The 22,413-nt window shown below is 31.6% G+C and overlaps 4 protein-coding genes, 2 long non-coding RNA genes and 1 pseudogene across 6 annotated transcripts; 4 read left to right on the top strand and 3 right to left on the bottom strand.

Annotated features, from left to right (window-relative positions):
- The first annotated feature begins 341 nt into the window (after positions 1 to 341).
- Positions 342 to 2,472, top strand: LOC121118498 (uncharacterized). Its single transcript, XR_005864478.2, has 2 exons — positions 342 to 1,270; positions 1,318 to 2,472. It is a non-coding gene; the product is annotated as an uncharacterized lncRNA (long non-coding RNA).
- A 1,531-nt stretch (positions 2,473 to 4,003) lies between these two features.
- On the bottom strand, positions 4,004 to 5,249 carry LOC121119033 (uncharacterized). The gene is made up of 3 exons (XM_040713649.2): positions 5,130 to 5,249; positions 4,510 to 4,856; positions 4,004 to 4,442 (listed from the first exon to the last, which is right to left on the bottom strand). The coding sequence occupies exons 2-3, from the start codon at positions 4,819 to 4,821 to the stop codon at positions 4,188 to 4,190; spliced, it is 567 nt and encodes a 188-aa protein (XP_040569583.1). The 5' UTR covers positions 4,822 to 4,856; positions 5,130 to 5,249; the 3' UTR covers positions 4,004 to 4,187.
- A 353-nt stretch (positions 5,250 to 5,602) lies between these two features.
- Positions 5,603 to 6,235, top strand: LOC121119034 (nicotinamide riboside kinase 1). Its single transcript, XM_040713652.2, has one exon. It carries the CDS (start codon positions 5,603 to 5,605, stop codon positions 6,164 to 6,166), a length of 564 nt encoding a protein of 187 aa, XP_040569586.1. The 3' UTR covers positions 6,167 to 6,235.
- Positions 6,236 to 6,297: 62 nt separating this feature from the next.
- On the top strand, positions 6,298 to 9,904 carry LOC121119031 (uncharacterized). Its single transcript, XM_040713646.2, has 11 exons — positions 6,298 to 6,734; positions 6,798 to 7,148; positions 7,215 to 7,336; positions 7,413 to 7,557; positions 7,615 to 7,720; positions 7,770 to 7,907; positions 7,965 to 8,307; positions 8,383 to 8,535; positions 8,602 to 9,227; positions 9,284 to 9,479; positions 9,553 to 9,904. Exons 1-11 carry the CDS (start codon positions 6,599 to 6,601, stop codon positions 9,691 to 9,693), a joined length of 2,457 nt encoding a protein of 818 aa, XP_040569580.1. The 5' UTR covers positions 6,298 to 6,598; the 3' UTR covers positions 9,694 to 9,904.
- mRpL44 (mitochondrial ribosomal protein L44) lies at positions 9,519 to 16,758 on the bottom strand. The gene is made up of 4 exons (XM_040713647.2): positions 16,585 to 16,758; positions 10,229 to 10,704; positions 9,859 to 10,165; positions 9,519 to 9,799 (listed from the first exon to the last, which is right to left on the bottom strand). Exons 1-4 carry the CDS (start codon positions 16,649 to 16,651, stop codon positions 9,663 to 9,665), a joined length of 987 nt encoding a protein of 328 aa, XP_040569581.1. The 5' UTR covers positions 16,652 to 16,758; the 3' UTR covers positions 9,519 to 9,662.
- Positions 10,705 to 15,625, bottom strand: LOC121119030 (furin pseudogene; annotated as a pseudogene).
- A 338-nt stretch (positions 16,759 to 17,096) lies between the features above and the next one.
- Positions 17,097 to 18,189, top strand: LOC139905500 (uncharacterized). Its single transcript, XR_011780306.1, has 2 exons — positions 17,097 to 17,480; positions 17,542 to 18,189. It is a non-coding gene; the product is annotated as an uncharacterized lncRNA (long non-coding RNA).
- Positions 18,190 to 22,413: the final 4,224 nt, after the last annotated feature.

Below are 22,413 nucleotides of genomic sequence, written 5' to 3'. Positions count from 1 at the left end.
TAAAAAGTATTATATATATAAAATGTTTCAATTGCAATCATTCAATGGGCCCAATATGTACTTCGATGGAAGATGCCATATTTTTCAAATGTTTGATTCAAATAATTTTCATCGGATCAGAATTGACAATTAAGAAATTTTTTGAAATGATTCTCGTCGTCAAAAAACAGAAAATAATATTTTAATGGCTTCCAAAATAATTTTCCATCGTATTGTATTATTAATATTATTTAAAAAAATATATTAATAGACAAAATGAACTTATTTCTTCTCTTGTAATATATATTTCCCTCTTGTGTACAGATGAAAAAAATTATGTCACTCTCTTTAGTTGTCCTTGTCTTAAAACATGTAATGTAAGTTTGACCTCCTTGGATTTCCTCTTTCTCCTTTATTTATTTTTAAATTGTAGTCATATTTCCATGTTGTTTTCAGTCTAGCTATATTTTAGTCTCTTCAGGTGTTATTCTTTACATTAATATACCTAGTGACTCTTCAATCAAATCTGCACGGGGAAAACGGTATAAAAACGCAAGAACTAAGTATTTTGATAGCAAGAATCCTAGTAATTAATTATAAGCTCTCATCAAAATGGAGTTGGATGCAAATCTGGTCAATAACGAAAAGGAAACACTATACTGGAAGTAAAAATTTATTTGTTTAAGTATTATTATTTCTTTAAAAAGTGGTTTTTATGATCATGTAAATAATATACTTTAGTTCCATAAGAAACCGGTCATTTGAGTACGTAAGCCCCCCCAAAAAGTCTTGCCTTTACCAAGTAAAATAACCCAAAAAGATGGTTGCGAGCCTTTATTATTAAACCAGTTCTACAGGAAGACATCTTATGGGGAGTGAGCCAAGCCGATCCAAATTATTCTGACAAAATAGCAGTTGTTTGCTTCAATGAAATTTATATTAAGAAGAAATATGAATATGATAAGTGACTCAAAAGACTAATTGGTCCAAATAAGAGATACCATGTTGTTATTGTTTGTGGATTGATTAATTAATGGAAGTAATCATTTTTCATGATTTTAATAAGTCCGAGGAATATAAGGATTTACTTAATTTCATAACCCTGAAGCTAGAAAGAGCATGATTAAAGGTTTTTGCGATACTGTTTGATCTCGGAACCATATTCTGGTAAAATAACTTTCATTAATTGCTTCGGATAAATTCTCGTTTGTAAATCCAGCAGATGTTTCCTGACAAATTTCTAGATGCCCCTCATCTAGTTTAACTCATCCGAATCATCTCTTCGACAAAGGTTTTCAATTTCCTAATGAAAAGATAAACTTTTTACATTTTCTTTAGGAACATTTTGGGTCCAGATGACGGAGAGATTAAGATCCATCATAAATTATCTATAGTGCATCTCATTGTCATTGGAAGTGGACGGCATAAGTCCGCATGGCTTGTCAGCTTCTCTCGAGGACATCTGCATGCGCTATATCTTACTTCTATGGAGATCAGAAATCAGTCCAAGCAAATGCAATCCATATCATCAATGAATATTAGTATCGAAAGCGATACGAAAAGATTATGATGGTTCATGAGAAGATAAAAAAATTCCAATGTAGTTACTGTTCAAGTTATTTTACTATACATTTGAATTTTTTTATCTTCTCATGAACACCCTCAATATTCGTCTTCAAGCTTCCAGAGTGTGTAAAATAATTAAAGCATTAATCAATTACTTATTACTGTTCATAATCCCCAAAAGAGGATCACGAAATAAAACTATATTATTAAGTGGATTGACGTCACTCAATTTATTAGAAGGTTGATGCATATTTTCCCTCTCATTTTTTTTTTAAATATGTGTGGGGATAATATAAAGGCAAGCTGAGATACTTTTTCTCAATATTGCGACGTATCCGTCGATATGAGTACTTTTATTTTTATTTATTTCAAAAAGTGATAGAGTCCTTAGGAGCCGCAGTTTTTAAGGTTAACTGAACCTGATAAAAATCGGGTATTTCTTATCACTGATCATAAAAGATACTGAGACGTAATGACGTGAAAATCAAATTTTAAGATGAGTGTATAAGTATTCACGTTGCGAGAATAACGAAAATAACAAAGGGATTAGTTGTTAACAACATGCCTAACAAGCTGAAATTGATTATATTGATGACATCAAAATTTGATTGAAAGTTCAAATACCGCGCGATCAAATTGACTTTACTTGTTTATAATATGTTCATGTAAAAATTTAAACAAATATGAATCATAATATTACAGTTTTTCAGTGGTTTAATATTGTATTTGACTCATAAAAAAATCATCTTCGGTTTTTCATTGAAGTAAAAATTTATAATGCATTTTTCTCTGTTTCATCAAAAAAAATCCCAGCTGGTTTATGTTATCGCCACACATATATATTATATTATCTGTGTACTTCCTAATTTCGGAGGGGTAGCTCCATTAAAACTTATAGTGAACTTAATAAAAAAAATATATAATTAATGTTGTTTTTATTTCAACCGTTACTAAAGGAGTACAATGCGACGAGCCTTAAGATTAAGACGAGATTAATTTTTAACTTTTAGTAATTCCTGTCTATATCATTGGCCATGATTAATTGCTATATACAAAGTAGGTTTTTGTGTTCATGTGGGAAATGGGAATTTAATGTTGGATACTAGAAACCATTATATGGTTGTATACAACAAATAATATGTGGTACTTCAACTTAAAATCAATCTTGAACAAAGATGAAGAAAATAAGACAATTCCGATTTATTTTTTTACTTCACACAGCCAATATTTCATGGACTTATTTCACTCAATTAGGAAATTTGTGGGATAAATTAAGATACTCATTGAGAAGTTAAATATAGAACAAATTTACCTGCGTCGTAAATTCCATCATAATTGTAGGAGACGACATTTTGGGCTTCAAAGTTGATATTTTTACTACATAAAATGGACAATTTACCAACCAAATCTTAATGAAACTTCATCAAATGGCTTTAAGAATATAAAAGATTTAACCTCTGCATTGCTTACTACTTGATTCAAATGATAAACATTGTTATTTGAACTATATCCAAATAATACGCACTAAAAATGGTTAGATTTATTCATATATATTTTAATCGATTATGGACAAGAAAATTAGTATAATTTGAGAAAAATATATTATTCTTTGAATTATAATTGTTAATTTTTATCTACAGCATGGAAATAAGATCGTATAACGATTAAATGGGATGTGTGTAAAGAAAAAACTAAATATAGCGATCATCATAAAAGAAAAAAAGTTGTTGCGTGTGCTCTTTCTTCTTTTTTGTTCATTATTTAATTAGTCATCGGTGTGTTAACATCTCCCTCTGAAAGAAAAATTCTTGCCCATCTTTGTTATAAGCGGTTTTAAAAATGCATAATTAAATAAATATATATGAATTTAAATATAATTACAATATTTTCCCTGCAATAATGCTATTTTAAATGTAAAAGGTTCTCTTCTTTATAGTAGTAATTCATTTTCTCCCCCCAATATCATATAACAGGCAGATGATAATAACAATAGTCTGTAATTTATTAATATCATATGTATTGCTCACACCTTCTCCTAGGGCTCTTACACATATCCCATCTCTAGTTATGGAGTAATATTCAATGTCCCCTAGTGGGAAAAAATGATATTTTTAATACATTATAAGGGGAGATATACACAAATTTTTAACATAATTCAATAAAAAATCAGCGAGTGATTGATGTTGAAGTGAGATTCTAAGTTTCGTCGCCTTTTTTTAGAAAAATATGTTTAATTTTGCCAAATTAAGATTTAAAAAATATCTGCAATTAATGAACTGCTTGATCTCAAATTTTCATGCATAAGTATTATCTATATCCAGGGGAAAAGTTAGTCAATTATAATATGATTATATTTTTCAAATTTGAAATCTCAAAACATGGAATTACCATCGAGTATATTTTCTTCAGATAAATCATAATTTAACAACGAAACTCAAAGATAGATTAAATAAACAACTAAAACTAACAATTAATTTATTTGACAGAACAATTCCTTCCATTTGCGAAAGGTTAACTAATGCGTAAATAAATACTAACAAATTTAATATATAGTTGCAACTCTTTGACAAAGAACCAAATGTAAAAACTGAAATGGCAATTATATAACAGTCTATCAATTAATAATGATTTAATGTTAGTCATTACTTAAGAACTTGTGATACAATAAGTACTAAACAAATAGATAAAATCATGGTTTTTGTTATGATCCGTCCCAAGGCCACGTCTTGCCTGTAATTTTTAGATGCATCAGTCCTATCCTGTATATTCTTTATATTTGCTTGCTGGTATCTAAATTCCGAGTTTCTGTTTTTACTAACATAATCGTCAATATGCGGATTATTACGAAATTTTCGCTGTAAAGCGGAGCGATCCTTGTAGAAAGTTTGAGATTCAAACTGCAGGACGAAAAAAAATTTAATTAATTTTTTATAATAATAAGGTAATTAGTATCAAATCTCATACCTTATGAGTCACTTTGTGAACTTCAGCAAGTGATGTCTCAAGTCCAAGATTCCCCATGTCATATTTACGTCTTAATTGTGGAGTACCGAGAATGCGATAAGCTTCTGTAACTGCATGAAATTTCTTTATTTTGTCTTCGTCTTTGACAGAAGAGTCTGGATGATTCAGTTTGGATAGTTTATAGTAAGCCTCTTTGATTTGATTAGAAGAAGCTTCCGGAGTTATTTCTAGAGTTTTGTAGTGAGTCCAGGAGGGAATAGATGAATAAAAGTTTAAGGGTGGAAACCGTAGAGATCTGATGTTGGATTGCATCTTTTTCGATATACAACTTTAGAGATAATTAATCTCTTTTTTCATAAGCAACAAAGATGATGGGATAGATTTATTATGGACAGAATAAATGAAATAATTAATTTTGAGTTTAGAAAACAAAATAACAATTGCACATCATTCTAAAAAGTTTATTATGAAGTAAGTATAAAAAAATTGATTATATAAAATAAATATAACGAATAATTCGTCGAATATATTTCCATAGGAATAACGTGGGAAAAACTAATTATTTATTAATATTATATTAAAAAAATGTTCGCAAATTAAACTAATGTCAATAATCTTACTGAAACCAGATCAAGAATAACATTCTCAATTCTGCATGGAGGAATTAGAAACGATCATAAAGATTATGCAATTATTTATTATCTTATTTATCTATTTATGAACCAAAAATCAGCAGCTCAAATAGAAAATAAACAAACTGAATGGATATTTAAATTATATTTAACGCAACCTTCTTTGTCATACATATGCAAGGGCTGTATTATTGTCGATTGAATATGCGGATATTAGAAATGATAAAGCAATCCAACAGTTATAACCTAGGCTTATCTCCTTAGTCTAAATAAATTGCATCTATTTTGATTCGAATAAATGCAACAATATCTAATGGTTTGAATTTGCACTAGTATCTTATTATTTTATTTATCAAATACGACCCAAGTACAACTATTCGAAATAGCCTATTCCTTCCTTCAAACAACTGATAAGAGCAATTGTGTAATTAATATCGCCATATTACTACTACCAATCAAGTATGGTACGAGGGATTCTAATAGGTATAAGTGGGCCTACATGCTCTGGTAAAAGCTCTATAGCTCGTTCCATGTCCGAAACAATAGGAAAAAGGACTCGCATCTACTCTCAAGACGATTATTATTATAAAGAAGATGATCTACGACATCAAAAATGTCCTCAATTCAATAATTATATTAACTGGGAAGTCAAATCTGCATTTGATATCCGGGCGTTGAATGATGATTTGAAGCACCGTTCTCTAGAGTCATTTAATATATTGGAGGGTATCACCATTTTCGATGACCCATTGACGGAGTCCCTTTGTGATATTCGATTTTTCATAAAACTAGAATATGATTTATGCAAAGAAAGACGCTCACGTAAAAGTTACTATCCCTTTGAACCTGACCCTCCTGGTTACTTTGACTCTGTGGTCTGGCCCTATCATGAGGAGTACAAAGGAAGGATAATTCAGAGAGAAGGTTATTATCTTTTGGATGGAGAAGAGTCCATATCCACAAATGTAGGTATCATACTGGATCATTTGAAAGCAACAACACAAGAAGCTTTTACAGAATTGTAGATAGTTAAATTTATGTACGTACATACATGATTGAAGTAAATAAAATAGATATATATATTATTACAAAAATGTATTGGTTTAATTGATATGTATGTAAATGAACAATTTGATCAATGATCGACAATTGATAGACTAAAGTGATTATATCTGACAATAATGTCAAATATATATACCTTTTATAAGTAGCGCCTGCCGCAGCACTTGTGTGATCCTCAGTTGCTACAAAATGATAAAAAGAGGAGGGAAAAGATGGTTGAATTGAATTCTCCTGGCTATCCTACTTATTTAGTTCACTTAGTTTGACAGATGGATTCCAGCTCATAATGAGTTTAGTTTTGTATTCTGAATCAGTTGCATTCATAATGACATTACCTGTAAACTAAAGGATTCTCCTGCTTTCTCAAGTTCCCTTATCCTAAATATTGAATATTAATGGACTCAAGTGTGATGGAGGACGGAAATAATACCCTTTTCCTTCTACATCGACTCCAAGAACTTAAATCATGGCAAAAGGAGCAGGAAATGAAATTAAATGAGGAAAAGAAGAGTGGCGTTCACTTTGATGAAGGTAATTAATTAATTATTTCAAAATACTCTAATTCTCTCCATTTATTACTTCACGATTAAATAGAAGTCCATAATCATGACTATGAGTCTTCTATCATATCCTCAATGTCTTCGGAAGAAGATGAGGAAGAGGATGACACGACCATAGAACAGGAACTTCCTTATGTTCAAGAAGCACACGATGAAAAACCCATTGTTGTTCATAAAACTTTTGAACAATTGTTAGAAGAAGAATTGCGTAAGGATCCCTTCTCCCTCGAAAAAGCCTCAGTAACTCCAGAAAATACTGTTCAACATGTATTTCTGCGAAAGGGTTCGGGTCTTCAAAGATTCACACCCAAAAAATTGCTGTATAAAAGTTCAACAAAAGAGCAGGAATTAAATGAGGAAGGCGAAATATCTATTCATGAGTCAGGTATTATTTGAAATTATGTTGTGATTATTAATTTATTCATTAAAACTTCATTTTTATAATATATAGTGGAAATAATTCGTCCAGCACATGAAGTTTCAGTCATCCATAACGACAATAATGATGAAATAACTGATCTTTGTGATTCTGTGGAGTTATCCTTCATGCAAAAAATAAAAACTCTTCAGAAGGTTAATTAAATTAAAATTTTAGTTACATGTAAAAGAATTAATGTCAATTTTCGTTTTTGTATGAATGATGAATTAGCAAGAGCAAGATGAGCTTGCTGCTTTCGAAATTCTAGAAGAAGCTGCAGTTGATATATCATTTTCTTCAAATTCATCCGTTGTACGAAAATTAATTAAATCCGCTAGTTCCAAAACTTCTTTAACTTCAACGCCTAAACGAATAAGTATGTTGTATTGCTATATCAATATAAGACATTGTAATAATCCAAGGTTTTTAACAGATAGTAATGAGTCAAGGAACACATATATCTTAGCAAATGATATAAACGAATCCCTAAGTCAAGATAGTTCTTTAAATGAGGAGTCAGATAACACTCTTACTCATAAGTATAAATTTTCCTCATTAATTGAATCTCTTATAATATAAGTCTCATAGAGCCGAGGATCGAGAATTGCGGAATATTTCAAATACATTTTCCTCCAAGGATGATGAAAACAATCTTCCATTTGATTGTGAAACCCCAAATATCCTTTCGTTCATCAACAATGATAGTAATAAAAAGGATAGAAATAGGTGACATTAATTTTTCAATTATAGTTTATTATATTACAATACAAGTTTACTTTTTAGTCCATTGTCCCGTGCAAAGTTAACGTTCGGTACAGATCGTACGGGAAAACAAGATAATCAAAAATTCAATTCAAAAATTTCTGATTTGGAAAAAGAAATAATTAAATACAAAGATGAAAATACTAGGCTACATAAATTCAAAGCAAATTTAATGACTGAAAAAAGAAAACTCGCCACAGATATTCAGAATTTTGAAAAAGCTAAAGTAGAAGAGAAAAAAAAACTTGATGAGGAACGACGAAGGATTAAACGGGATGAAAAATTGCTCGAAAAAACCAAAAAAGAAGTTAATGCTTCTCAGGTTAATGTTTCATCAAAAGAAGTTCAATTTATTCAGAGTAAAGTAAGAAACTTAGTCCTTGTTTGTTATTTAAAATCACTTCAACTTTAAGTTACAAAATTACCATCTTATTTGTAGATGAAGATTTTAAAGGAAGAATTTAATAAGAAAGAGTCTCGTTGGAATAATACCTTCAAAAAATTGCAAGAAAGAATTAAAACGCTGGAAAAAGAAAATCAAAATCTTCATGTAGAAAATCACAAGTTAAAACTGAAGAACCCATCTTCTAAGGTATATTCATGATTTAAGCCTAAAATTCCTGGTTACAATATTAATATACTTACTTTTTTTAAAAAGGTTTATAAAGAATTTAAAAAAGTTGGAAAGGGCACAGATGAGATTGACGAAGAAATTAGCCTTGATGATGAAAAAATCAATGAAGAATCTTTGTCTTCTAAAACTCAAAGTATTGATTTACAAAAGAGTCAAACACGGGTTGAGATGAATAAGATAAAATCTCCAATACACAATTATCAAAGAAGTACCCAAATACACCAGGCAGAGAGTAATAAAGATGTTAGTTTGAGGTTCAGACAAAATCCTGCAAATAACTCTGAAACCAAACTAGAGTCTGATAGCGAAGCCATCCCCTTTACTTACAGCGGAGTTGAGTCTCTCGACTCTGAAATTACATTGGTTGATAATTCCTTAGCATCCAAGACTTCTGACAATGCTACTCTGGTTGACGTAAAGCACGACACTACAAAGGGAACAACTGAAAAAACTTATTCAGATGGAACTGTGGAAGTTTCTTACGCCAATGGGAATCGAAAGGAGTGTAAGGATGACGTAATAAAGGTGTATTACTATAATGGTGATGTAAAAATTAATGAGATATCCGAGAAAATTGTGCAATATTACTACTCCAAGACAAAAACGTGGCATCTGACCTACACAGATAAGGAAGTTTTCAAGTTTGAAAAGTAAGATTTTGATATGGGAATGATGACACAATATTTTTTTATAAATTGTATTTCAGTGGACAGCAGGAAATAAGGTACAAAGACGGAACACATGAAATTATATTCACTGATGGATCCGTGAAAAAGGTTTTACCTAATAAATCTGAATTAATTATATTTCCCGACAAGACAAGAGTCAATGTAACAGTCGATGGACACAAAGTTATTTCTTTTCCTAACGGACAAGTTGAAACGCATATGCCTGAATATAAAGTAAGATATTTATCCTTTGAAAATATGTCTAACTCTAAATAAGTATTTCTTCCTTGTATTCCAATGGATTTAGAAACGACAATACACAGATGGCACAGTTAAAATTTTACATAACGATGGGAAACAGGAGACCAAATATTCCAATGGCAGAGTAAGAATAAAAAACAGAGATGGCAATCTAATTTATGATTCTAACGACGATGGTTCAACATGATTTGAATGAAAGAAAATATCCCTTTTTGATAAATCAGTATCAAACATTCTTCTAAGCGTATCAAGTGCTGCCATATCCCTTGCAGTCTCAATGGATTCACCAGTACCTTAAAAAAAACATTAAATATACGTGTAAAAAAATATAATACTTGAGTGAGTTACTCACATTCTCCAATTAAACTTTGATTGGAATATATGCCTACGTGATATGACGCCAAAAGTGTATTTTTACCACTAGCCCATTGAAGTCTGGGTTCTGGTTCTTTCATATTATTTTCAGCGAGTATTTTCGATAAGTAATCCATCGGATTTTGAATTTTCCAAACATCATGTAAATCCATTCCAATGATTTGAGTTGCAACTAAATCTACCACAAGTTGATACGATTGTCTTCGATTATTCCCACTCTCACTATGAGCTCCGATAAGAGCACAGAAAGCGTTTGACAAAGTATTTTTGCTTGGTGGATATTCCTATGAACAGTTACCAGGGGAAAAAATAATTATTAGTAATTTTGAATAATCCACAATACTAACTTGAGACACCACCAGGTCCTTGAGTCCGATGTGTAACGCTTTAGAAGCTAATACATATGGTGACATTAGGTACTCTTGGAAGGCAATAATTCCGTCTGATGGTACTTTAGGGAATGTTTTAGTCAAAAAATCATTTAGTGATGCAGATATTACTTCCCTTCCCAATTCTACGAGTCTTGTATTTGACGCCTCAGAGTCTTTTAAACTTAAATCAATTTTTTCCTTCATTGAAACCAAGTAAAACGTAGGATCTCTCAAAGCTTCTCTAACTAGCTCAAAGTTAAAACTTTCTCGTAGTCGTGCCCCGAGAGCAAACAACTCTACATCATAATTCCAATCAGAGAATAATGCTCTTCTTGAATATTCTGATTCATTTAATAATTTCTTGGATTTATTGATTTTCTCTTGCCGCTGATTGAAGTCGTACAGGGCTGGTCGAATAAATCTGTTCCTATAATTTCGCACAGGCAAAATGACTTAAAAGTAAAGAATAATAAATAATAACATTTTTTGATTGACCACACTATGTATATTGGGACACTGTATTTGATGAACACATCTATTCATGTAGGTATATGAAATACAATGAAAATAACTAAAAGTACAATATATAAATATATATCTTTTTATGACTTAAATTTAAATATAATCATTCGACTATCACAGTCATATTAATTCATGAAAACTAAATTATCATCATCACTTTCATACTCATTGCTTTCATTACTCAGGTACACATGATCTGAAATATTGTCGTATGCAACTTTTGTATAGCCTTGGTAATGATTATAAAATCTACTTCGACATTTATATCGATTTCTTCTAATAAAATATACAAGGACAACAAATAAAATCGTTGAAGCTGTAAATATATAAAATATTCCAGATTCATTTCTCTTCATTTGGTTATTGTTAAGTTGATATGATCTCCCAATGGTGTATGAACTTCGCTTCCGACTATTGTTCAAATTAGGGTTGACGCATATAGTCTTGGATTTATTACATTCGCAGCAATCATTTTCATCAGTCATGCAACATTTTTCACAGGTATTATTCCACTTATTAAAAGCTCTATGGTTATTGCAAGAAAGACATTCATTAGCCAAGTCACCAAAGCATTGTCTGCACGACAAATGACATTTAAGACATTTTGCAGCTATATCATCATAATATTCTCCAGATTTGCAGGCCCAGCATGTACTACCTTCAAATAAAAGCCCCTTGAAACATGACAAACAATTATCATTTTCTTGGCCAAAGCAGGTTTTACAACGACCATGACAAGGGCGACATTCTCCCTCTTGCAAGAAGAACCCATCAGGACAGGTTGACCGGCAAGAACCATCAGGGGCGTGAACAAAGGAATCCAAACATGAAATACACTCATTTTCCTTGATTCCAATACAAGATTTACAATTTCTATGACAAGGCTCACATTTGAGGGATTCAATTGATGGAAAATACCCTTGAGGGCATTTTGCAACACATCTTCCATCTGACGTAAGAACACTTCCTGAATTGCATAGATTACATTGCTTAGCTCCAGTGCATGATCGACATGAGTGGGGACAGTGATTGCATTGAAGGCCTTCTGGATAAGTAAAGTAAGAAGGACACGTATGTAGACAAGAAGAAATATGATGAAAAGGATTATCCTTATTGCATGTTATACAGTGATCAGGACCACGACCAAAACAATTTTGACATTGATCATGACAAGAAGAACATTCTAGCTTTTTCAAATCATAATAGCTTCCCATGGGACAGGACGTTTTTTTATTAGGTATGGCAGGAAAACATTTATTGCCAAGTAAGATCCAATTTTCTTCGCATTTTTGACACTTTCTTGGATGTAAAGGACATTCTAAACAACCTTTCGAACAAGGAGTACACTCCTTAAGATCTTTATTTTCATAGTGGCTGGAGGGACATTTTTCAAGACATGTCCTCTCGTGATAAAATTTCCCATCTTTACAACTGATACACTGGCTTTGTTTAGGACCAAAACATTCCTCACAAACAGTGTGACAAGTTGAACACTGGTTTTCTTTAGAATCAGAATAAAAACCTGATGGGCAGTAAGGAGAACAATATGATTCAGGAGTGACAAAAAAACCAGTATTGCACAAAATGCAATTTCCTGTTGTTTGATGGCATTGAAGACAATTTTTGAAGTTGAAACATGGTAGGCAAATGTTGTAGTCTTTTTCTAAGAAGTGGCTGGAAGGACAGACCTTATGACACGAAGAACTTTCTGGTAGAAACAGATACGGAACAGTACATGTCAAACACTGGTTCAATTGAGGTCCATAACATGTATTACATTTGAAATGACAGGGTTTACAATATCCTTGAGCAGGAAATGTTTTGTTCGGACAATTTTCAACACAATTGTTATTAAAAATAAAGCTTTTACACTTTAAACATTTTTCTGAGTTATCACAATCTGATGTTGACACTTCTACACCTACCGTGTCATTTGACAAGCCTTCATATTCATCATATGACTCGACTTGCTCTCCTAAATTGCTATTATTAGCTCTCACATTATCACGCAAAGGATTGTCCTCAACCCCGTAAAATATGAGTTGCCAATCCTTAAGTACTCCATCTTTTCTATTACTATTCTCAGGCTGAATATCTTCATGACGAATGACCTCCAGAGTCCATTTTCCAGTAGGAGTTTCGCCCCAAAAATGGACAGATAAAAAGGGCCAATCTTCAAAAGAACCGTCTCTTGTGTCTTTTGACCTCTTCATTAAAAGAATAGATCTCGTTCCAGAAGGAGATATTAACACAAGTTCCAAAGATCCTCTAGGACTTCCAGTTATACTAATAACTGCTTGCACATGTTCCAAGTGATTCATAAGTTTGTTTGATTCTTTGATATAAATGAAAGCATAAACAACTTCACCAAGTGACTCTTTTCGTAGTGTTTTATTAGGGTATATTTTTTCGGATTTATAAACCATTTGAGGTCCAACTAATTTCCAATTCAATGCTGATTTGACCATAGTACCTGCATCCATTAGACCATAACCAAACTTATGACTATAGTGTTTTCCCACTCCATTCACATACCATCCTGACTCACCTATTAAAGGCAATGGATTTGATGATGCAACAACCAAATATTGCAAGTCTCTCCAAGTTAAATTCGTATTTGCTTCAAGAACTAGTGCACATACTCCAGCTGCAATAGGAGCCGATGCGGATGTACCTGTATGAGAAGATGTGCACAATCGGTCAGGTCTTAATTTACCATCTTGGTCCACAGTTGTAATGCTCGCATCATGACTTGGTGTTCCACTAGAATATGTTGAAGCAAGAGTCGAAGAGCATTCTTCTAAATACCAGGGTTTATAGCCTCCTTGAGTAGCAGAACTTATGGATAGTGTATAAATAGAGTTTGTGTAACCATCGCAATTACAGTTATCATCTCTCCTGCCACCATTTCCTGAAGCCCACACAAAAATTGAGCCTCTTCCTGATCGACCTTTTAAGATTCCGCTAATGAAAGCTTCTTTTGTTAAGCGACCAGGCCCATCCACAGTTTTACCATCATCTTCTGGGCCCCAAGAAGCAGAGTAAATATGGATATGATTTGGTCTTAAACTGAGAGCCCTAGCCTCAACAGCATCATTTACGACTCCATCGAGCATTCTCACGCCTCCTATCGACGCATTATAAGCCACTCCTACACCACAATAGTCGTTGAATGCAATGGCTGCAACTTCGCCAGCACATCTTGTACCATGCTTATTGTCTCCATCGTCCTGAGGCATAGGATTATCATCATTGTCATTAATATCCGTAGAAGCCAAAGGATCATAATTATCTATTAAATCTGGGTGATTGGTTTGTATACCATCATCTAAAATTGTTACAACAACACCTTTTCCCGTTATACCCAGCTTCCATGCCTCAACGACATTCATGTCACTTCCATCATGAGCACCTTGATTGAGAAACCATTGTCTCTCAAAAAGTGGATCCGAGGGTTGAAAAATAGTGTCTGTCCTTTCTACATCATTATCTCTCTTAATCCTATTTTTTTCAATTTGTTGTTCATACCACGTAATGTCCTCATCTTCATGGAACTGATGATCCTCATGTGGTTCTAAAGATCTTTTATGAATATGATGAACCTCAAATAAATGATAGTCATTTAAAATAGGTCCAATGTAGTTTAGGTCGTGTCTCTGACCGATTCGATATGGATCACCAGAAGGAATACGTAAAGCAAATTGATTATGATAATATACTTCCCTCCCATCTGAGAATACAAGTAGTAGAATAAAGTATAAGGAAATAAGATGTTTCAGCATCGTATTTCACATCTTCTAATCATTATATTTTCTTCTTTACGAAGGGTATTTCTTCTTGAAAATATAGCTTGAAATCTATGGTAAGTACATACAATTTATTATATGCAGCATAGATTGTAGGCCAAAATAGATTACAGATGTTCAAAAATTACCCATATTCCTTGTGATTTTTCTAGGAAGAAGTTGTGAAAAATGAAAAAGAGAGTCAGTAGGAGGGTTGGAATAAATAGCAGTAAGAACAACTACCGACTTTCCCAGTAGATATAAGTTTCCTGATCAACTAACTTTCCAAGGGTTTTTATTTATTTTTTATATATAAAATTATCCTTTCAAATAACTCATGAAAGCAGGTAAGTATAAAATGGATGATGTCTTGCAAATAATACTACTACCACACTGAGTCCTCAAAATACTAAATTGACTTCATTTATAACAGTATAGTATAGAGTTGAATAATTCATTTTTTTTATTGGTAGAAGAGCCAGTCCATGCGTTCGCTTAATAATAAGCCTTTCTAATTTCAAATAAGCTTTCAAGAGTAGAGTAGAGAAAAGAAAGGAAGGAAGGAACGAAGCAAGGATTATCCGTTTTTAGTCTAAAAAGTCCATATGGTTGCTCATTTAATTCATTCACGTTGATGTTTGATACGTGTGCGCAATTGGAGGAAAAAACCAGAATAATACCTTCTGTACATAATTAAATGAGACAAGTGACTCACTCTATATATGTGACCAATAAAACAAAAGCAAGCTAGAATGATTTTTTTTAAATTGAGTTTGGATTATATTTGTATTCTGTGACAAATTTCCGTCAATTTGTAATTACAAAATAATTCTGATTAACTCTTTGGAGGAGCCACAAGTTGCAATGAATGTAACCAAAATTGATCGTCACATTAAAATAATGATAACTTGATCGATTTTACTATATGGGTGCCAATATTAGTATCAATTAAAGATTCTCAATTATAGTTAAAATTCTTGGGTATCTTAGCTCATCCCACAAAATTTGAATACAAAGCCTTTAATGACACAAATATGTCTATGAAGTAAAAAAATCGGATTTTTCCCCATTCTTAATTTTTGTTCAAGATTTTTTTAATGTTGACATAGCACATATTATATCCAACAAATCAATAGAGCTTAAATGATGTCAGAACTGTTATTTAAAAATAAAGTATGATTGGGATTGAAAAGGTTGGAAACAATTTCTAAGTGTGAAAATTATTAATTAAGGGATATTTATGATTCCTTTTTATAGATTAAGTATAATGGAGTCCAACATACCGCTCTTTTAATAAATATACATAATAAGGAAATATAATACTTAATACCTCATTATTTATTAAAAAGACACATATGTGGTGAGTCAATATTAAAACAATATTGAACAAAAATCAAGAAAATCTCAATTTAGTCCTGTAATTGATACATAATGTGCACACAGTCCAATATTTCAGACATTTTTGAGTCAATTATAAGCTTTGTGTTCAAATTTGTAGGACGGGTTAAGATACCAAAGAATTCTAGCTATAGCTTAGAGCCTTTATTTGATTAAGGAGACTTAAATTGGCCCCGATATGACCTTTCAACTATAATTTATCAGACAATTTCTCATTTTTTTTATTGTGACGATCAATTTCAAGTGTAATTTGGGTTAAACAGAATATTTGGTTAATAGAAATTGTCAATTGACGATAATTCGTCGAAGAATAAAAATTTAATTCACACTCAATTTTAATAAAAGCACTTTAACTTGCTTTTGTGTTGACAGGCCACATAAATATATTTATAGAGTGATCAGATTGAATTAAGCATGTGCTTCTTTCTATTTATCAAAATGTTACATTAGAGCTTATACTGGTATTATGACTTTTTCATGCTTTAAATATAGAGTCTATGTGTAAGGAGAAAATGTTCTCAAATCACATTTTATAAATATATATAATTAATTAATAATTATTGACATAAATTTAAAATTAAAAAGAATCAAATTTATGTAATTATTGTTTAGTTGGGCTATAATTACCAGCTGACAGCTCCTTTGGCACTACAGATAAGCGGCGTAACAAGGAATAACCAATAAGCGAACTCATTTTTCCTGAATGAAATTATTGATCTGAAACGAGAGACGGGAAGCTCGTAGTCTATTATTATTTATTGAGCAAGATAGAATTAATTAAATAACGCAACCTATGACATAGGTTTGTTTATTTATTTGAATATAATAACAACAATAAAGAAGATAAGACATGTTTGGTCACGTGGCAAAAAGAACATTCAATATTCATCGAAGAACAATTATAATTCATATTTAATAGTTATTAATTTGTTTCTTATGCAGAAACGAAATTCTAGAAACAACTCTTCAGAATTTTATTTTAGTTCTTGAGCTGAAAATGGATTTATTGAACTGGAATTTAATTTTGCTTGAATTTATAATAATGACGTAATATGATTCTTTCAAAGTAGAGAGGTTGAAAGACTCAAAATGTGTCCTTCAGTGACGTATTATTAGGCCTATTATGTTTGCTATGTCCCAGCCCGGGAATACTATACAAGTTTGTAGTTTTTGTATTCCTTGTCTCAGTATAGAGTTAGAAATAAAAATATATTCATATTGTGAAATGGTCTATGGAATACGAAGACTGTTCCATTATTTTCAGCTGTTAACTTTGTAATGCTAATGAGGTATAATTTAGCCGAAATAGCCATCAATTTAATAAGCTGATTTTTTTTCGCCGGATTTTAATATAATATCTACTAGAAAACCAAAGACAATAGCTGCATTAAATATATATGGAACAAAATATTTATTCTAAACTGCCTACAAAAGCCAACCAGCCAAGTAGAAATCCTTGTCGCCTCTATATTTACTTTTTCTGTTGACACTAGCTGTATATTAACATTAAATCATTACGTCACGTGAGTTATTAATTATTATTTTTTTTTACTGATTGCGAATATTTAATATTTATTCTTAAAGGCCAAGTAATTGAAATCATCCTATGAGACTCTGGTGGTGGTCTTTACTTTATCGATATTTTTAATCCTGGTTATGGTGAATGTGACCCGAGGTGTGCTGGTGGAGTGTGACCCTGCTATGAAACAGTTTTTACTTTATCTGGACGAAAGAGCTGAACTAGGAACTCGTTTTGTTGTTCAAGACTTGGACGCCACACATCTTTTCATTTCCCCTGAAATCCTCCCTAAGCTTCAGGACCGTATTGATGATTTAATGGATAAGATCTCTGTACCCGTTATTGAAAGTTAGATCATTTTTATAATCATGCTACGAAGAGAACCCACTCGGATTGAATCCGATTTGACGGACATCATTGAATTTGAGGAACATATAAAAAAAAGAAGCTAAAAAGAAAGAGGCCGCCCTGGGTCATCCTGCACCACAAGACATTGAGGTTGATATTCAACTCACAAGAGAAGAAAGACTCAATGCTAGAATAGGATATCATCCCTCACCCAAAAATCCATCCTAAGAACCTCTCTGATTTTTCTACAGATCTTTTCATTTTACCATTTACATAAATATATGATTCCTAACTACAATACAATTAAAAATGTTTTCAATTGAATTGACCCTCAAATCATTTCCACCAATAAATACATAAACGAATCCAATTTGTTTTATTTTTTTTGGAGTTGCCAGAATAATATGGATAACAAGATAGTATTTTTATTCATAATCGCAAAACTTTGGCAAATAGATGTATTTCGATATTTTAAAAATTGATCCAGAATAAATTCCTTCTACCTAAGGGCCGGCAATCTTTCAGGGTGAGAGGGCCATGTTATTAACTATTTAAAAAATAAACTTTCTTGAATGCTAAACGCTCTGTCCGAAGCATTTAAAATGCATTTTATTTTGAATGCTTAGTGGAATAAATAAGGAATTCACAATTATTTTTTGTATATAATAAAGTTTCTATTCTTAATGGAAACATGTTTTTTTTTCTTTACTTTCAACAAAATGTTATACGATATGACTTAAGATCTTGATTTTAGAAAAAAAATTTCCTCTACAAATTCAATGGAACTTTTCAAAAGGCAGCTTAACAAGAAGTAAACCTCTGTTTATTTCTATTTAAATTTAATTTGATAGCGAAATACCAGACATTAAATTGAAGTGTCGGAAGAAAACCTCTCATGTTGCCGACTACTGATTAAGGTATTCTGAAAATTGGTTCAGAGTTATTCAGTTAATATACAATATCTATTAAATCATTAAAGACCTGATGTGCTAAGGATATTTTTTCCGTAGTGATAATAACTGAAAAACTTTCAAAACAAATTATAATCGATATTTAATATTATGTATTTATTAATATACATATGTGCCAACATATATCGTACAAGTAAATAGTGATTTTCTTCAAGTTGCAATCCAAATTTTAAATGAGGAATTTAATGTTTTTGTTATAAGTAAATAATACAACGTTTTAAATTCCGTGGGATATTTGAAATATTACGAAGTAATTTATTGTTCTTCTAATAAAAATTTATAATTCTTAAGTATTCTCAGTCTGTGGCACATTATAAAATATATATATATATCTTTTCAAAAACTAGTAAATAAGTAATAGGTAAAGTGGGGTCTAGACTACGATATGATGCTGCTTCAACACTTTCCACACTCAAAGCGTATGAAAAAGAGAAAACTTCCGTTCAACAGGAATATGGATCAAGAGGATGCAAATAGATGTATTTCGATATTTTAAAAATTGGTCCAGAATAAATTCCTTCTACCTTCTTCCTTCTCCTCCATAAATTTTGACCATTGTTATGCGAGAGCCTTCACATCTCTTACAATGAACACGTTATATATAGAAAAGTCAATCGAGTCTATAGTAATCGATTTCCCTATAATGTTCTCAATTTGCATATCATATTGATCTACTTTCAGGCTTAACATTATAGAAATTATTCTTTATTCGGCTTTGTATGGATCGACTTGAATAAGTTGAATTGTGTCAAATAAGGAAACTATTTACGTTTCAGTACTATCCTTTGGATATTTTTAAATAAACAATTTTTCACTGAAGTACAACTAAGTATATTCACTAATTTATTTTTGTTGATATAGGCATCACAGTTTGATAAGACGAGTAGAATTCACTTTTTTGCACTAGCTAGAATCATTTTGTTATTTTAGAGGTAGATATCTTAAATTGATTTATGTACCATGCTAACTATTTCTTCAAGAGGCCATTCCTGCTGTAAATCATAAAATCGTTTTATATGTTTGATTTTCCTTTCCGTAGAATTTTCCATTAGGGTATTAACAATAATAGGGATATATATAAAATACTATTCCTTGCTGTTTTTGGAAGATCCTGAAAATAAAATTTTATAGTTAGGAGATATTCTATAATGGTATTAAATGACTTACAATAAGAAGATGAAGAATTCACTTATAGTTATTTTTTTTTCAATAACTAGATTTTATTTTTGAGGCAGATATCCTCAATTGGTGCATATACTATGCTAACTATTTCTTGGTAAAAATTGGCCATTCCTGTTGTTGTAAAAAATAAAACCATTTTATAAGTTTGATTTTCCTTTCCGTCATCCTCAATTGGTGCATATACTATGCTAATTATTTCTTGGTAAAAATTGGCCATTCCTGTTGTTGTAAAAAATAAAACCATTTTATAAGTTTGATTTTCCTTTCCGTCCATTTTTGCTGAGTTAGAAAAGTTAAGAAGCTGTTCCCAAATGTTGTCAAATGTCTCTTTCTCTGTCTGACCGTCCGTGGAACACAGAAAAGCAGCAATATTGATGGCTTCAGTGACGGAGTTAATTTTATTTTCTGAATTTATACAATGTAATACTAAGATCTTATTTAGCTCGATGTTGTTACAGAAAATTCTGAAAGAGAGGTCTTCTTCCACCTCCAGGTAAGCAGCAATGTCTGGCCCTTTCATATTATAATGTATGATTTTGACAAATGCAACTTTTGGAGTTTTAAGCTATAAGAACCCGTAGGGTAATGATTGCGAAGAGAGTTTGTCATAGAGATATTGTGCCAAAAGAACGGTCTCTTCCATAAACATAACATAACTATATTCATATAGTGAATTTTTTTGGAATTGGTAATCGGAAGAATGAATTTTCTTTTCCTCAGCAGTTGTCATTATTATTTAATTCCTAAATAGTGAACATCCTTTTCTAAATATATTCAAAAGCTGATTGAAGATTTGTGTGTGCTCATGCAAGAGGGAGCGTAACCCTGAGGATTTGTTGTGGAGTTGTAACTGTAAGTCTTTGTTGGACTCAGAGTAGAGTTGGGGATCGACATCGGCGTAATTCCAGCAAATGACCTTATTTGTATCCTTTTCTCGTTCCTCCCTTGTCAAAGCTGATTGTAGCTGATCCACTGAAACCCCATGAGTATTATTTATTTTCTCCTCCAAAACATTCTTCAAATTGAAAGGATTACCATGTTGATTTTCGTTTTTTTTTTAAATGCCCATTGTACTCAAGTTTTCATCACTATTCGTATACCAATACAGTATAAATAAAAAAAAAAGCAATACAGGGTGCACGGTATAAAATGAATAAAATCTTGCAGGCGTTTATTTAAACTAATATATATTTATATATATTATTATATGTATATAAAAGAAGTACTTTTTAGAAAAATAAAAAAAATGAATGGGGCTTTAAAAGAGTTTTAACAACGAGTTGAAGTAATCCCTGGCTCATCAAATTATATTAATATTTTTTTTTCACAAGCTGCTATTATTATTTTTTTATTCTTGAGGAGAGAACGTCCAAGTATTGAGTGAATAGCTGCGTGTGAGTGTGCTCATAAAAAAGGGAGAGTCACACCATGGATCTGTTAGGGAGTTATTTTCTAATTGTTAAATCAATGTTTGTCTGTTATTTGACGCCTAATATATCTTGCCAATGCCAGGTACTGCCGCTAGTAGTGTAATAATATAATATACCAATGTTATTATTTACATATAATACCTGTTTTATATGTAAATTAATGAGTGTTCTTTTCTGGGGTAATATTTTAATTATATTCATTATAGTGCAGTAACATGAAGCTCTATCTATCTATTTACTCCGTAGACGACCTGACCTGGTTACTAACAATGCATAACACATTTGTTTGTACATCTTTTATATGTCGTATGATATCAAAAGATGATATAAGGTTCTTCAATTATGAAAATGTTGAGAACTACTCCCTTAAACTAATAGTTTAATGAAGATCAAGTAATCATCATTTTCGGATCCAAAATGCGTATGTTAAAACCTTTGTATAAAGCCCTCCTACATTTTTATTTGAAAAAAATTTCCACAGACAATTTTCCAAAATTTTATTTAAACTAATTTAATATCTACAGTGTGGTTTAAAAAAGCTCAAAAAATTAACATGTCCTAGAAAATTGGTAATTTGCTGAAAACCAAAAGATCGACAAGGCCAATTTATACTTCATTAAAAAGAGCTTAAATAGATATTTTAAATGATACCATATTATTTGGATCGCTTCAGTTGACCCTTGTGATCAAATGAAGTTGATTCCGTATCATTAACGAATTTAAAATTCAATTTCTTACTGTGACCTTATACTAGGATCTATCCGACTGAAAACATGAGTCCAGTTGAAAAGCTGTCAGATGCGACTAATCACCTTATTCTATGTCCCTGATGTATCACTCCCATTACACTTATATCCAAAATGTATTTTTCCTTAATACGTTTAAAAGACCGGAGTCTTATTGGAAGGTCAGCCCGACCCAGACTTGTGATTGAACCCTTCTCCTAACTCTGCAAGTTGCTTCACTTTGTCTAAAGGGTCTTACCAACATCTTCAGGCTTGCAAAT

This window comes from Lepeophtheirus salmonis, chromosome 5 (genome assembly GCF_016086655.4).
Source record: "Lepeophtheirus salmonis chromosome 5, UVic_Lsal_1.4, whole genome shotgun sequence".
Classification (NCBI taxonomy): domain Eukaryota; kingdom Metazoa; phylum Arthropoda; class Copepoda; order Siphonostomatoida; family Caligidae; genus Lepeophtheirus; species Lepeophtheirus salmonis.
The sequence above is the reverse complement of the archived record's forward strand: the minus strand, read 5'-3'. Positions and strand labels throughout refer to the sequence as shown.

Excerpts from the sequence above, each read along its gene's own strand:
- LOC121119033 (XM_040713649.2), bottom strand. The coding sequence starts at position 4,821 with ATGCAATCCAACATCAGATCTCTACGGTTTCCACCCTTAAACTTTTAT. Across the intron at positions 4,443-4,509 it reads TTCACAAAGTGACTCATAAG|TTTGAATCTCAAACTTTCTA; the intron begins GTATGAGATTTG and ends TTCGTCCTGCAG.
- LOC121119034 (XM_040713652.2), top strand. The coding sequence starts at position 5,603 with ATGGTACGAGGGATTCTAATAGGTATAAGTGGGCCTACATGCTCTGGT.
- LOC121119031 (XM_040713646.2), top strand. The coding sequence starts at position 6,599 with ATGGACTCAAGTGTGATGGAGGACGGAAATAATACCCTTTTCCTTCTA. Across the intron at positions 7,558-7,614 it reads TTCAACGCCTAAACGAATAA|ATAGTAATGAGTCAAGGAAC; the intron begins GTATGTTGTATT and ends GGTTTTTAACAG. Across the intron at positions 9,480-9,552 it reads CGCATATGCCTGAATATAAA|AAACGACAATACACAGATGG; the intron begins GTAAGATATTTA and ends CAATGGATTTAG.
- mRpL44 (XM_040713647.2), bottom strand. The coding sequence starts at position 16,651 with ATGAGTTCGCTTATTGGTTATTCCTTGTTACGCCGCTTATCTGTAGTG. Across the intron at positions 10,705-16,584 it reads GCCAAAGGAGCTGTCAGCTG|TCATTTTGCCTGTGCGAAAT; the intron begins GTAATTATAGCC and ends TTTACTTTTAAG. Across the intron at positions 10,166-10,228 it reads AGGACCTGGTGGTGTCTCAA|GAATATCCACCAAGCAAAAA; the intron begins GTTAGTATTGTG and ends AACTGTTCATAG.